The 15,903-nt window shown below is 49.4% G+C and overlaps 1 protein-coding gene across 1 annotated transcript; it reads left to right on the forward strand.

The window, feature by feature from the left end:
* The first annotated feature begins 12,417 nt into the window (after window positions 1–12,417).
* Window positions 12,418–15,145, forward strand: LOC141643502 (cytochrome P450 81Q32-like). Its single transcript, XM_074452687.1, has 2 exons — window positions 12,418–13,389; window positions 14,329–15,145. The coding sequence occupies exons 1-2, from the start codon at window positions 12,508–12,510 to the stop codon at window positions 14,953–14,955; spliced, it is 1,509 nt and encodes a 502-aa protein (XP_074308788.1). The 5' UTR covers window positions 12,418–12,507; the 3' UTR covers window positions 14,956–15,145.
* The last annotated feature ends 758 nt before the right edge of the window (window positions 15,146–15,903 follow it).

A 15,903-nucleotide genomic window follows, 5' to 3' on the forward strand; every position in this document is an offset into this window, starting at 1 on the left:
GACAGCTTAAGAAAGTTGCAAAGCTGCACAATCGAATAAGATCAGTTGGTACCATTACTACCTTATCATAACTGCTATATAGGTACTTATTGAATGTAATTAGATCAATAAAATCCAACTGTTCCGGGTGTAATTCCAGAGCAAGTATCGTTACCACCCGTGGCTCGTAGAATAATGTCTTGAGTTGGATTCCTCGCGTCTCTATCGTTCCTCTCGGCCTCTCCTGCAACAATGAACGAACTGAGGGCTTGGCTTTGTGCCAAGCGTACTCACTCCGACGCTCAAGTCGAAGAACTCAAAGGATTAAGTCGTGTTACTTGGCTAGATATGTTGTAGAGAGATAAGGGAGATATTACAGGATGAATAGTGTATTTAGGTTTCTTGGATCCTTTCCTCAATGAAGGTTGAGGAGTATTTATAGGCTTTCACCTTTTGTCACGTAGTGGCCAAGTGGCCAAGTGGCTAGCAGGTGGAAAGACCGATCTACCCCTCGGCCGAGGGACCTATGGCAGGTCGGCGGGCCATGTTGACTCACCGCCGAGGGGTCTTGGATATGAGTACGCGGATATGTGTCCCGGCGACTAGTTGTCACGCCGAGACCAGGCTAACACAGCCGATGACGGGTCGATCGGCTAATTTGTATAAGTCGTTGACTTGTTGTGGACATCTTTGACCTTGCTCAGTATGTTGACTTGGTCGGCGGTGCGGGGAATATGCCCATCAATTTGCCCCCGCCGTAGTCTATGCCGTGGTATGGGCTCCGATGTATGTTGAGCATATATTTCGCATATTTTAAAATTTTCCTGTATCGGCCTCTTCTTCTGCATCGGCGTGGCTCTTGGTAGGCCGTACCGTATACCATATCCCCCCTCCACATGGATGCATAAAGGGTATCCGATGTGGAAAAGAACATGACGTTGGCCGAGACCGGTGAGAGTCTTAGGTTGATTTTGATTGCCCCGCCGAGTGCTTCCTAGCTTGGTTGATCGGGTGGCCGGCGGAGACTAGATACCTAGGAATTTGTTGAGGAAGATGATCAGTCGAAGAGATGTGAATAGGCGTGTTGAAGACGCTTGGTCACTGTTGCATTGATTGACGTTCGACTGTTGCAACGATTGACATCCCACGGTTGCATGTTTGACACGTGTATGTTCGCTGATTGGTTGACGCTTCATGGGCTGTGCCCTGATTGGCCCTTCTTCATGGGCTTTTCTCTATAAATAGGTCAGTTATTCCGTGATTTTTGGCCTCCATTTTATTTTCGAAAATTTTTTCCAAAATCTTCATCTCTCCAAACTTTCAAGGGTTGTCTTCGTCTTCTTAATCTTCGGAGTATTTGATCCGGCGAGTGTTTTTCTTTAAGGTAAACTAGCAAACTTTTTATTTTTCTTGCTAGTAATTTGTTGTGAATCATGTCCTCTGATGTCGGGATTGGTACTTCTGCGCCGGGGGATTCCCCGTCGCGTCTTGATGAGGAGGAGGGACTGGAGGCCATCCCGCTAAGGTTTGGGGGCCCTAGGTCTCCTTCTCCCGTAGCCGATCCGCCCCTCCCGGAGGAGTTGGAGGGTGAGGATGATCTTGATGGTGATGAGGGGGCTCCGGTGATGGTGGGAGGATTACTATTCCGGATCGTGGTGAGGGGGCTCCCGTTGATGGTGGGAGGACGACATTCGGATCATGGTGAGGCCTCGCACGACCGGCCTCGACCGTGTCCGGACAAATAAATTCGCAAGCGACTCAGGAGAAACTCTTTTCGGAGATCATTTCTTCCTTGGTGAGGGGTATAAAATTGTTTTCCCCAGGGGGAGGGTCGGGCGGTCTCTTGTCCTCCCCGGGTCATATCGGCGTGTACATCCGGCATTTGGAGTACGGGCTCCGGTTTCCTTTGAACGAACACGTCATGGCCATCATCAAAGCTATGAATCTTGCCGTGGCCCAACTGCATCCGTTGGCCATGAGGACGATAATCGGCTTTGTGTGGCTCTGTCTCTTCAAAGGGGAGGTCCCTACGGTCAACTTATTCCGCCGACTTCATAGTCTTCGGCCGTCATTCGCCCGAAAGGTGGGGTGGTACGGCGTGCGACGGAGCCAGGATATGTCTCCGTAAACAAGCTTACTTCCCGCAAAGCGGCAAGAGCGATGGGTGTACGTCCAAGTGTCGGAGGACTACCCGTTGCCTCGGTCTTTTCAGAGCCCCGTTCACTTACGGTGTGAGACCCGGGAAGAGAGATGAGAAACACGTCTCCGGGGTAGCAAGGTTAAGATGGATGCTTCTTTTGTCCCCCTTACTGCGGATGAGAAGCGGGCAATGCGGCTATTTGATCTTTGAGGAGGGATGGCTGCCCCGACTCGATTATTCTTCAAGACGAGCTGCTATGCCGCGTCGGCCTCATACCGCCCTCAATGGGGTGAGTGGGGTCGGTGTGAGGCCCACCTTTGCTTGTTATGTTCCTTTTCGGAGCCTTGTTTTACTTCCTTTATGTAACTCTTGTTTGATTTCTTGCAGATCGGTTTGGGCGGGGTCTGTCTGAGAAGGACTTGAAGAGGCTAGGGCTTGACAAGGACGGGAAGGTTGTCCAGCGGCGTCCTACGGTTGAGTTGAAAGATCGCCGACTGTCCCCTAACGAACTCATGGACAAACAGACGAGGGCGTTGGATCAGGAGACGGCTCAAGCACGGGTTCTTGGTGGCGTGTCAAGAGAACAAGGTAGGCGACGTCCAAATCGGCGGTCAGTATCAATGGCAACTCCTCTTCGACCCCGGTGGTCGAAAAGGGTCATGTGGAGGTGATCAACATTACTGAGGGGGAGGTGACCGTTGCTAAGGTCCCTTCTCCGAAGAAGAGGAAAGACCCACCGTCTGCTTCCACCGTTGCCGCGGAGAAACCCGTTTCCACCAGCCCTCCAACTAAGAGGATTCGAACTGGTACGGATTTAACCTGTGGTTCGGATTTAGCCGGCTCGTTGGGCATTCCTGACGACAGGCTTTCTGACGTGTCAATGCATGGTGACATGGATGCTCTGTGTAAATTTCTTGTAGATCCACCGTCGGCAGCTGCCGTTCTCACTGATCGGCAAGTAGGGAAGCGACACGAGAAGGCGATTGAGAAGGCGGGTGGCCAAAACGTCGTCGTGGACTCTTCACCCCAGAAGGTTACTCCCGCCGAGCTCGTGGCGGAGGGCGAGAGAATATATAAGAGGCTGGGGAGATGGAGTCGTCTAGCCGCCTCCCTCATCATGGAGCAGGAAAAGGCCACGGCCCAATCTGGGCCGCTGATTGCAAGGCTCAAGCTTGATCTCTCGCGCGAGGGGGAAGCCGGAAGGCTAAGCTGGATCTTCTTCGCCAAGGGGCGTGCGGAGGAAGCTGAGAAGCTGCTGAGGGCCGAGAGGGCCAAAGTTGAAGATGCTGATGGCGCCACGGCCAAGATGATGGAGGAGCGGGACAGGTATAAAGGTGCCTATGACGCTGTGGTTGCCAAGAGGGACGAGTGGGAGGATCGGTTCCAGAAGCAGGCGGAGGTGCTCAGGGACATGCAGGCTATCCTTGCTCAAAAAGAGAAGGATATTGAAATGCTTCAAGATGATCTCCTCCCCAAAATGTGCGTCCAGTTCCGGGACCAGGCCGAGAAGGCGGCCAGGGAGGCAATCAGAAGGGCTGTCCCCGACGATTCCTTCCCGTGGGATAAATTCGACCAGCTCCTGGATGAGATAGCCGATCTTTGCGAAGCGGCGGCGGCTACAACGAAGGCGGAGACAGCGAAGGCGGCTCAGGTAGATGAGGCCAAGGAGTTGCTTGGAGATGGTCAGCCTTCCTCAAAGCCGGCTACCGAAGATGCTGTTGCTACCGATGGAGGGCAACAACAAGCATAGGGAGACGGGCGGTCGTCACCAGACTCACCCGGCGTCTCGGATAGCTTCAGCTGTTCGGGGGCCAATTATTGAGCCTTCTCTCCCTGCCATCCTTTTGGCGCTTCAAATCCCAAGTCTGTAATCTTTTGCTTTTTTGCTTCTTCGCTTTTTTGTAAAGCTTTGGTAGGTAGAGTTTAGGCTACCCTCACGGGGACGGCCGTCGTTTGTACTCTCCTTGCAGTCAATTTTAATGAAGTTTTATCTATTTGGTCCTCGGCTTGGCCGGGACTCTGATCACGATCCTTTACTCTTCTTGTGTTATCAACTGTCTTCGTTTTTACACTCGTCATGACCGAGGCGGTTTGAATGCATGTCTCAACTGTGTCTAACGTCTTTAGCATTCGTAACTGTGTAGGCATATTGACCGCTAGATTGGCGTCTTAATTGACCGAGTATACGTTTCTTTTTAGCGATCGGCCGACGTGTTCCCCGTCGCTCTCGGTTTTGGCCGAGGTAATCGGGGTTGCGGCTTCGATAGCGTTCGTAACTGTGTAGGCATATTGACCGCTAGATTGGCGTCTCAATTGCACTGAGTATACGTTTATTTTTAGCGTATCGGCCGACGTGTTCCCCGTCGCTCTCGGTTTTGGCCGAGGTAATCGGGGTTGCGGCTTCGATAGCGTTCGTAACTGTGTAGGCATATTGACCGCTAGATTGGCGTCTCAATTGCACTGAGTATACGTTTCTTTTTAGCGTATCGGCCGACGTGTTCCCCGTCGCTCTCGGTTTTGGCCGAGGTAATCGGGGTTGCGGCTTCGATAGCGTTCGTAACCGTGTAGGCATATTGACCGCTAGATTGGCGTCTCAATTGCACTGAGCATACGTTTCTTTTTAGCGTATCCGGTAAGACGTGTTCCCGTCGCTCTCGGTTTTGGCCGAGGTAATCGGGGTTGCGGCCGATAGCGTTAAGAATCGTGTAGGCATATTGACCGCTAGATTGGCGTCTCAATTGCACCGAGTATACGTTTCTTTTTAGCGTATCGGCCGACGTGTTCCCCGTCGCTCTCGTTTTTGGCCGAGGTAATCGGGGTTGCGGCCGATAGCGTTAAGAATCGTGTAGGCATATTGACCGCTAGATTGGCGTCTCAATTGCACCGAGTATACGTTTCTTTTTAGCGTATCGGCCGACGTGTTCCCAGTCGCTCTCGGTTTTGGCCGAGGTAATCGGGGTTGCGGCCGATAGCGTTCAGAATCGCGTGTAGGCATATTGACCGCTAGATTGGCGTCTCAATTGCACTGAGTATACGTTTCTTTTTAGCGTATCGGCCGACGTGTTCCCCGTCGCTCTCGGTTTTGGCCGAGGTAATCGGGGTTGCGGCTTCGATAGCGATTCTTCCCTTCGAGTTTCCGTCGGTGGCGAATTGTGTAGGGGACAGACACTTTGATGGAGAACTTGGACGATTCATTTGTTTGTCATGATCGTGCGTTGGGGTGTCCACAATGGGTTTGGACACCTCCGCCGCTATACAAAGTATTTTCTCAGGTTATCGGTGTTCCAATGGCTCATCAAGGGCACACCTCCCATGTCTGTCAGCCGGTATGTACCCGGCCTCATCTCTTCGACCACTTTGTAGGGACCCTCCCAGTTGGCCGTCAGTTTGCCGTGAATATTTCCTTTGTTGGTGGCAGCCGACTTCCTTAGGACTAGGTCTCCTATTGTTAAGTCCCTTTTGTGGACTCTTGGTTTTGTAGGCTCTCTTCATCCGGTTCTGATATACGGCCAAGTTGAGGCGTGCCGTGTCTCGGCTTTCTTCGACCAGGTCTAGGGAAGCTCTTAGGCCCTCCTCGTTTTCAACTGGGTCAAAAGTGGCCGTTCTGAATGTCGGCACCGTCGCTTCGATCGGCAAGACCGCTTCGGAGCCGTAGACTAGGTGGAAGGGGGTGTATCCCGTTGCTTCTTTCTCCGTGGTTCGAAGGGACCACAGGACGCCGGGTAGTTCATCGGCCCACCTTCCCTTAAGATCTTCAACCGTCTTCTTCAAACCGGCTGAGGATGGTTTTGTTGGTCGCCTCCGCCGCCCGTTACTCGCGGGTGGCGGAGACGGAGGAATACGCAAACTTGATGCCAAGCTCCTCTAACCAGATTCATTATCGGTCGCTCCAAAACTCTCGGCCGTGGTCAAATACCATAACTTGGGGTAATCCAAAGCGGGTTATAACGTTTTCCCATTACCTTTCGACGGCGGTGGTGGTCTTGGCATCTTGCTACGACTTCAACCCATTTGGTGAAGTAGTCAACGGCGACGATTAAGAACTTCCTTCCTCCGGAGGCCGTTGGGAATGGCCCTAGCATGTCCATCCCCCATTGTGCGAAGGGAAGGGGACTAAGCACCGGTTGTAGGTCTCTGGAGGGAGCGTGTATCACCGGGGCATGCATCTGACAGTTCGTGCACTTCTTGGTCTTCGTTCTGGAATCTTGAAGCATGGTGGGCCAGAAGTAGCCAGCTCGGAGAGCTTTGTGGGCTAGTGTTCTTGCCCCCATGTGATGTCCACAGATGCCTTCGTGGATTTCTGTCAGTATCAGTTCTGCGTCGGCCGGACCGACACACTTCAAGAGTGGTCTTATTACAGATCTTCTGTACAGTTCCCCTTCGAATACAGTGTACTGGCGGCGATCCTTTTATTTTGGCCGAGGGATTGCGGCCCTCCGGCAATTCACCTGTAATATATATATATATATATATATATATATATATATATATATATATATATATATATATATATATATGTAAGCTTGTATCTCATTATCGGAGTCATCCACGTTGTCTCGGTCTCTATGTTACCCACTATGCCGACGGTCTCAGTGATGCTTTTCGCGTTCCTGATGTCTACCAGTACGGTTCGGCTGACATTCTTGATGGTTGAGCTGGCCAGTTTGGAGAGAGCGTCGGCCCGGTTGTTCTCGGATCTGGGAACGCACTGGATTTGGAAGGATTTCAATTTTGCTACGTCGGCTTTTACCCTCTCTAGGTACCTTACCATTCCGTCGTCCCGAGCCTCATACTCCCCTCTGATTTGGTTGGTAACCAACGGTGAGTCCTGTCTTCAACACAATGTGTTCTCGCTCCCAGCCCTAGCTAGCTCGACTCCGGTTATCACCGCCTCGTATTCGGACTCATTGTTCGAGGCCGAGAAGGTGAATTTCAAGGCGTACTCAAACTCGTCTCCGTTTGGGCTGATGATAAGGATGCCGGCTCCTGAGCTATTCGTCGTGGAGGAGCCGTCGGTGTAGACCTCCCATATGCCTGGGTTTGGCTCTTCCTGATATGTGCATTCGGCCAGGAAATCTGCAAGCGCTTGCCCCTTTATCGAAGGCCTTGGTTTGTACTTAATGCCGAAACCAGAGAGCTCCACTGCCCATTTGATGAGCCTGCCGGATTGTTCGAATTTTTCCAAGGATTTCTCCAATGGCTGATCGGTTAGGACCGTCACGGGGTGTGCGTCGAAGTAGGGTTTTAACTTCCTTGTGGCGACGACGACGGCGAAGGCTGCTTTTTCGATTAGTGGGTAATTTCTCTCGGGGCAAATGATGTATGGCCGACAAAGTAGATTGGGTGTTCTTTGTTTGTCTTCTTCCATGATGATCACGACCGACCGTGGCCGAGGTTCGCTTATGTATAGGTATAGCGTCTCCCCAATATCGGCTGGACAGAGTTGGGAGAGTCGAAGATGAGCTTTCGATTGTTTGAAAGCCGTGCTCTGTTCCTCCCCCCAGCTGAAATCTTTATTTCCTTTCAACACTTTGAAGAATGGTGTGCTCTTGTCGGCTGACCGAGAGATGAAACGGGCGAGAGCCGCCATTCTTCCGGTCAGCATCATAACCTCTTTCCGATTCCTTGGTTCCGGCAGGTCTAGGATTGCTTGGACTTTGTCTGGATTGGCATCTATGCCTCGGCGCCGACAAGTACTCCTAGAAATTTTCCCGCCCGGACACCGAAGTTGCATTTCATTGGGTTGAGCTTCATCTTGTATTTCCTTAGTGAACAAAATGTCTCGTGTAAATCGGCCAGATGCTCGCTGTCGGACTTGCTTTTTACAATAGCATCGTCGACGTATGCCTCAATGTTTCGTCCTTTTTGATTTTGGAACACTTTGTCCACCAGCCTCGTATACGTTGCTCCGGCGTTCTTCAAACCAAACGGCATCATTTTGTACATGTATGTGCCGTTGGCGGTGATAAATGCGCATTTAGGCATGTCTTCCTCGGCCATAAACACTTGGTGATACCCTGAGAAGGCGTCCAGCAGGCTTAGCATGGTGTAGCCTGCCGTGGCGTCGATTAAGCTATCTATCCGAGGCAAGGGATAACAATCTTTGGGGCATGCTTTATTAAGGTTGGTAAAGTCTACACACATTCTCCATGCTCCCGATGATTTATTCACCATTACAACATTGGCTAACCACTCAGGATAAGTACAAGGCATGATGAAACCTGCCGCTAGTAATTTATCTACTTCGGCTTTGATGGCCTCGTCCTTCTCGACCGAGGAGTTCCTCATTCTCTGCTTGACTGGGCGAGCGGTGGGGAGTACGTTCAGCTCGTGAACAATCACCTCCCGATTCACGCCCGGCATCTCGGCCGCTGAGTATGCGAAAACATCTTTGTTCTTCTTCAGCAGGTCCAGGAGGTCGGCTCTGAATTCTGGTTCCAGGTTGACACCGACGGTTACGGTGCGGCCCGGATCAATCTCTACTTCCTCGGTCTCTGCTCCTTCGACCATGCCGATGGTCCGGTCGTTCCCGGATCTGGGGGTGTACTGTATCCGGAACGATTCTAGTTCTGAAGCGACAGCTCTCACCCTTACTAGATACCTTATTGTCTCGTAGTCCTGGGCTTCGCACTCTCCTCTAACCTGGTTGGTCACGAGGAGCGAATCTGTCTTTACCATGATACGTTCGCCCGGCGCTTTAGCTAGCTCAATTCCGGTTATCATCGCCTCGTACTTGGATTCCTTGTTGGAGGCCAATGAGGTAAGCTTCAAGGCGTGCTCGGATACATCCCCGTTTGGGCTGATGATAACGATATCGGCCCTCGAGCCATTCGTCGCGGAGGGGCCGTTAGCGTGAACCTCCCACAAACCGGGATCTCCCTCTTTTTTCGAGATGAGCTTATGTGCCTCCCCCCGGTCCGAGACATATATCAATGTCAGGGCCCGGATGGATATTACAGCGTCGATTTCGCTCAAAGTGATCCGGCCTATGAGTACATCGTAGGCAGGCGTGCCGTCGATGACTACGAATTTAGACATAACATTCTTGGCCGCACTCTCCTCGCCGAACCTCACCGCAAACCGATTGACCCAGGGGTACCAGGCCGGCCCCGGTAAAAGTCGTATAACGGGTTGGTGCAGGGGCTCAAATTTTCAATCCTCAGACCGAGGCCGAGAAAGCATTCTCTGTTCATAACATTCGTGTAGGCGCCTGTGTCAATCAGGCATCCCTTCACCAGGTGGTTGGCTATGTCTAGGCGGACTGTAAGTGGGTCGCTATGAAGAGCGACGACTCCATCGTAGTCCCTTTGTCCGATGGTCATGTCTGGGATGCTGGGAGCGGGGGTTGCTGTGTTGGGCACAAAGTTGATGGCCGGATAAGGTTCATCCTGGGGCCGTTTGCGCTCATGAGCGGACCCACTGCTCTCGTTGTCCCTGATGACGACATTGACTACTCCTACCCGCTCAGAGGCGGACTTGCTATTCGATCCGCCGGCATCTGGTTTTTGGCCTCTGGCAACATATTTGCCGAGGCTCCCCATCCGGATTAGCTCTTCAATGGCATCCTTCAGGTGTCGGCAATCGTTGGTTAAGTGTCCGGTGTGGCCGTGGTACTTACAGTACTGGCTCGTGTCACCGTCACTCCTCGGCCTAGGGGGTCTTTCCCATTTTTGGCCCTCGTTCTTGCTCAAAGCGAAGACCTCGGCGGCCGACACGACTAGGGGGGTGTGATCATCGTACCGTTTTTTGTAGTACGTCCCCGAGCTCCCCCCGGCATTCGCCGAGCTTTGTTTTCTGGCAGACTTTTCTGACCGTGGCCTATTACTCTCACGGCGTCTTTCATCAGACCGTGACCCGTTGTTGTAACGGCGTTTTTTATTCGGGTTATCCTCCCGGCGGCTCTTCCTTTCTAATTGCTCAACCTCGCTGGGGCCTACCCAGGTCTTGTGGTAGTCTTCTACTTTGATGGCTTGGTCAGCCAACTTCCTGGCGGCGTCCAAACCTAGGCCTCCGCACTTGATGAGCTCGTTTTTTAAATCTCCCCTTGGGAGGCCCTTCATCAGTGCGAAGGCCGCCAGTTCGGGATTGATTTCTCGAATCTGCTGGACCTTTCCGTCGAACCTCTTCACATAGTTTCGTAGAGACTCGTCTCCCTCCTGTCTGATAGTCAGGAGGTCAGATGTCTCTACGGCCCTTCTCTTATTGCAGGAGTACTGGGCTAGGAAAGCGCCCTTCAGGTCGGCGTAATAGTACACCGAGCCATCGGGAAGCCCTTTGTACCAGCTTTGAGCCATCCCATGCAAAGTTGTTGGGAAAATTCGGCACCAGACCTCATCGGGCTGCTCCCATACCGACATGTAAGACTCGAAAGCCTCAGCGTGGTCGGCTGGATCACTATCTCCCTTGTATGTGAGGTGGCAACTTGAGCTTATGCGGCACCGGGACTTCCGGGACGTAGGCGTTGAGGGGTCGCTAACCACGTGTCGAACGACACGCGGCGATCGGCTCCTTGCATCTCTAACCTGGCTCCTCCCCCGATCGGGAGGGGCTCCTTCTTCGACTCGGACTTCTTCTCCAACTCGCCGAGTCGGACTCCCGGCTCCTTTGGGGTAAGCCTCGTTCGTGCGGCGGGGACACTGTCCTCCCACGAGTGCGGGAAGGACTTAGGTCTACCGCGCCCACTTTGGGCTCCCCGTCTTGGTGGGTTGGCTTCTCCTAGTGCCCGTTCAAATTTCTCGGAGTCACGTTTTGGGCCCTAGCCTCCCGGGACAGTTTCCGCCGCTCTTGTCGGCGTGAAGTGTGAGCGGGCGTATTGCGATTAGGTCCGGAGCATTTTCGGCTTTGCTACGTCAACCACCTTTGTCCCATGATGGTGACCTGGTTGGTCGGCACCGGTGTGTCGGGTATTATTGGCATCCCGATTCTGGTTGGATTACTCGCCGGTGGAGGGTTGCACGACTCGCATTTGTGGACGGTATCATCGTGGTAAAATTCGGTTTCGTCCGTCACGAATACCTCTTGTTGTTTCGACATTTTCTTAGCTTTTTGGGTGGGTTTTTGTTGATTTGTTTTTTTTTTTTTTTTTTTTTTGGGAATGAATGTGACTAGCTTCTAGTGTCTTCCCCACAGACGGCGCCAATTGTTCCGGGTGTAATTCAAGAGCAAGTATCGTTACCACCCGTGGCTCGTAGAATAATGTCTTGAGTTGGATTCCTCGCGTCTCTATCGTTCCTCTCGGCTCTCCCCGCAACAATGAACGAAGGCGAGGGCTTGGCTTTGTGCCAAGCGTACTCACTCCGACGCTCAAGTCGTAAACTCAAAGGATTAAGTTTGTGTTACTTGGCTAGATATGTTGTAGAGAGATAAGGAGATATTACAGGATGAATAGTGTATTTAGGTTCGATTTCTTGGATCCTTTCCTCAATGAAGGTTGAGGAGTATTTATAGGCTTTCACCTTTTGTCACGTAGTGGCCAAGTGGCCAAGTGGCTAGCAGGTGGAAAGACCGATCTACCCCTCGGCCGAGGGACCTATGGCAGGTCGGCGGGCCATGTTGACTCACCGCCGAGGGGTCTTGGATATGAGTACGCGGATATGTGTCCCGGCGACTAGTTGTCACGCCGAGACCCAGCTAACAGAGCCGATGGGTCGTGATCGGCCAGGTCAGTATAAGTCGTTGACTTGTTGTGGACATCTTTGACCTTGCTCAGTATGTTGACTTGGTCAGCGGTGCAGAATATGCCCCATCACCAACAAGAATACCAAAAGTCCAAAACTATGAATTCTTCAACGAAACTGCTAATCTTGAGAGTAACGCTTACTTCAACCCGAACACTAAAGTCAAGACATTAAACAAGTACAGAGAAATATTTTAAGAGAAATTCTTAGGTACCATATCATCATACACCTTACCCAATGAAAATATTAGAATTGACTAAATTTTCCATAAATAAAAGAACATAATCTTACTAAAATAAAAACGAAAGCATCTTATTGGCTAGGGTGTACGATATTATTGTATACCCGATGGACCTTAGAATTTTTCATATTTTAATTACAAACAGAGAATAAACAAATATTCCCTCCGTCCCGGTGAATTGTTGTCCTTTGGTTTGGCACAAAGACCAAGGAAAGAAAAATGACCAATAACTAAATGACAAGTGGAACAAATTGAATGAGAATTATCAAATTACTCATCAAGTTCATTCTTAAAATAGAAAGGACAACAAATGACTGAGACACCCAAAAATGAAAAAGGATAACAAATGACTGGGACGGAGGGAGTAATTTGAACGAAGTCATCTTCAGTGAAACAATACTATGCTAAATAATCGTTGACCTTTAATGTCCTGAATCACTTCACGTCTTCACCAGTAGTTCAACATCACCATGTCCATCTTTCTCATAGTCGTCTCCGCCACCATCGTCTACATACTGTATCATCAATTCATCCAACACTACACATACAAACATCGAAACCGCCCTCCGAGCCCTTTCGCACTCCCCATCCTCGGCCACCTTCATCTCCTCAAGGACCCACTTCATGAAACCCTCTCAAAACTCTGCTCTCACCCCATCACACTTCTCCACTTCGGAACAAAACGTGTTCTACACGTAACCTCCCCCGCTGCGGCCGAAGACTGCCTACGTCAAAACGACGTCGTCTTCGCTAACCGCCCACGCCTCCTTACGGGAGATATATTCGGGTACGGTTGCACCACCCTAATATGGGCCCCACATGGGAATCTATGGCGGAATCTCCGTAGAATTTCCGCCGTTCAAATACTAGGCCTTCACCCTATCCAATCCTCCTCGGAGATACGCTCCGAGGAGGCGAGAAGCCTAGCTCGTCGGGTCATTTTGGAGTCGGGTCGGGAAGCGGGAATTGGGGTTGCGTTGTTTGATATGACGCAAAGTGTGATGATGAGGGTTTTGGTGAAGGAGGGGTATTATGGGGAGGAAAGTAAGAGGTTTAGGGAGGTCATGGAGGATGTTATGAGGGTTGAAGGGACTTCCACCATTGTTGATGTGCTACCATGGTTGAGGTTTCTAGGGGTTAAGGGGAGATTGAAGGACAAGTTTCGGGTTTTGGCTGAAACGAAAGAGAGGTTTTTGAATGATTTGCTGGAGAAAAACAAAGGAGGAATGCAGGATATTGGTTCAGGCAATTCGTCGAACAGGTGGTCGGCGACACTGGTTGAGGCGTTGTTGTCATTGCAGAAGTCGGAGCCGGAAGTTTATACAGATGACATGATCAAAGGGTTGATTCAGGTGACTTCTCAGTTTCTATGAAATATTAATATGTTTTCTGCTAACCTCTTTGATTTCAAATTGGGTCATTTTGGTTGTGTTGATAATTGTCGTATCAAGTCGGATCAGTTTATTTCCGGTTAGAGTACGTTCTGAACATGTGATAAACTGATAACCAATTTCCCAAAATTAGGTCGAGTTTGAGTCAATTTGCCTTACTCAAATTCGTCTCTTCGGACACCGGTAGATCGAGGCTACTGTAACAGAATTGAGAATTCTGTTTTAACAACTTTAGAAGTTGTTATAACTACCAACAGTTAGTTACTCATGTTAGTTCTTTTGTATAAATATAGCTCAAAGGCATAATTCTAGGCATTCAGAAAAATCATTACATTTTCTCTCACAAACTATGTAATTTCCTCTTAATCTTTTAGCTGTACATTGAAACATTACAATCTTGTAATTCTTCAAATCTTGTAATTCTTCATTGAAGCTAATACGTCAATCTTTCATCCGAATTCTTTTCTTATTCTTGAGAATTCCTGTGATTGATTCCCTTTTGTAACCTCCTTCCGGATCAAATCCCTGAGGATCGTTACAGCTACTCGTATCACAGTATTCAAATCAAGTGAATTTCGTCGAAATTTGTTCTAATAGGAATCGCAGAGGGGTGATACACAATTAATTCAATTATTACAATCTCCCGCCTTTCAATTTTGTCCCAATTGCCATATGACATTCCTGGTCACCAATTATTAATTGTGCATCACCCCTCTACACTGTCATGCTACTCAAGTACTAACCCGAAACATCAATATATGCAAGGTGAGGGATAACTAGGTGATCCAAAGCAAGTGAAGCGTGTCATGCTACTAAAGTACTAATACGAAACATCTAATATATGTGTATCATACTATCATCTATCGAGTATTAACTGTGAAAACCTGAATGGTGAGTTAGGTACTGCTACTGGCAGGGACAGATACATCAGCTGGGACAATCGAATGGGCCCTGTCTCTAATGCTGAACAACCCGGCTACCTTGAAGAAGGCCCAAGACGAGATTGATCAACAGGTAGGCCATGACCGTCTTGTTGAGGAATCGGACCTTACCCATCTTCCATACCTGCGATGCATTATATACGAGACACTACGGTTGTACCCAGCAGCTCCGCTTCTTATACCTCATGAGTCCTCCGAGAGTTGCACTGTAGCGGGCTATACTATCCCTCCTGGCACAATGCTGCTGATCAATGTCTGGGCCATTCAGAACGATCCAAAGTTATGGACTGAGCCCAAGGAATTTATCCCAGAGAGGTTTGAGGGAGTAGACAAGGAAGATGAGCAGATGAAGTACAAGTTCATGCCGTTTGGGTGCGGGAGACGATCTTGTCCTGGAGAAGGCTTGGCTATGAGGATAGTTGGGCTGACGTTGGGGTTACTTTTGCAGTGTTTTGATTGGGAGAGGCCAGGCCCAGAGCTCATTGACTTGGGCGTTAAGACTGGGCTTTCCATGCCCAAGGCCGAGCCTCTTCGAGCCATGTGCCAGCCTCGGAAATCAATGGCTCACTTGCTTTCTCAAATCTGACTGTTTGACTAGGGAGATATCCTGTAAATTAATTATTTGAAAGTATGAAAATACTTGGGAAGATAGCACTATGATATAAAATGTGACTTGTGGTAAAGATGCAAGTCATGAGCTTTAGGCTAAGCTTGTAGAATTTGTTCACCCTGAGATTAGAATATCTCCTAATGGTAAATGGTCCCTATAATTATCAGTTAAAAGTGTAAATTAGTCATTGCTTGAGTTTGATACAGTCTGCTGTGTAAATATTAATATGGTGATCTTTAGCCATAGGCCACGGAGTTAGCACGCCCCAGATATAAACACAGGCATGGTTTAGAGACGTTAATTTTCTCGCCACTACAATCATTGGCAGTTTGGCACAAGTGCACAACTAGCCACAGGACGGGCTTAGTCATGGTTTTCCGGAAACTTATTGGCCTGGCACAACACGGCTCAAACAGGCTAGCCCACTAATTTTGCAACTTTGCACCCTTTCTATACTTATTGGTTGTGCACGGGCAGCACGGCAGATCATTGAAAAGGCTGAGTTGGGCCAGATTGAATCTGAGCACGAGATGTCCATGTTAGGGATTTGTGCCTTGAATCTGTGTCGAAGACGGACTAAGCTAATACAAAGAAGAACAAGAATAAACAAGAAAGTGATTTAGGCGAAGAAGAAGAAGAATAGACAAGAAAGTGATTTAGGCGAGTTTGAGGTACTCCGTGCGTAATTCACTAATGCTACATGACACATGAGTATTTGGGGTGATTTCCTTGCATAATGTTGTGAGATAAAATAATTCCCACCATATGGTTACTTGAAAAATAATTTTCACCATATAGTTAAGGTAGGATTGGATAACCAAATGTAAAAGGATCGGAAAGAACATATACTTGGATTTTCTATAAGTATTGTCTTGCAAGAAAATTATTCCCTATATATTGCTACTTTAATTTTTATTTATTTTT

The sequence above is a fragment of the Silene latifolia genome, chromosome 2, assembly GCF_048544455.1.
Source record: "Silene latifolia isolate original U9 population chromosome 2, ASM4854445v1, whole genome shotgun sequence".
In the NCBI taxonomy this organism is placed as follows: Eukaryota; Viridiplantae; Streptophyta; class Magnoliopsida; order Caryophyllales; family Caryophyllaceae; genus Silene; species Silene latifolia.

Excerpts from the sequence above, each read along its gene's own strand:
- LOC141643502 (XM_074452687.1), top strand. The coding sequence starts at position 12,508 with ATGTCCATCTTTCTCATAGTCGTCTCCGCCACCATCGTCTACATACTG. Across the intron at positions 13,390-14,328 it reads TGATCAAAGGGTTGATTCAG|GTACTGCTACTGGCAGGGAC; the intron begins GTGACTTCTCAG and ends ATGGTGAGTTAG.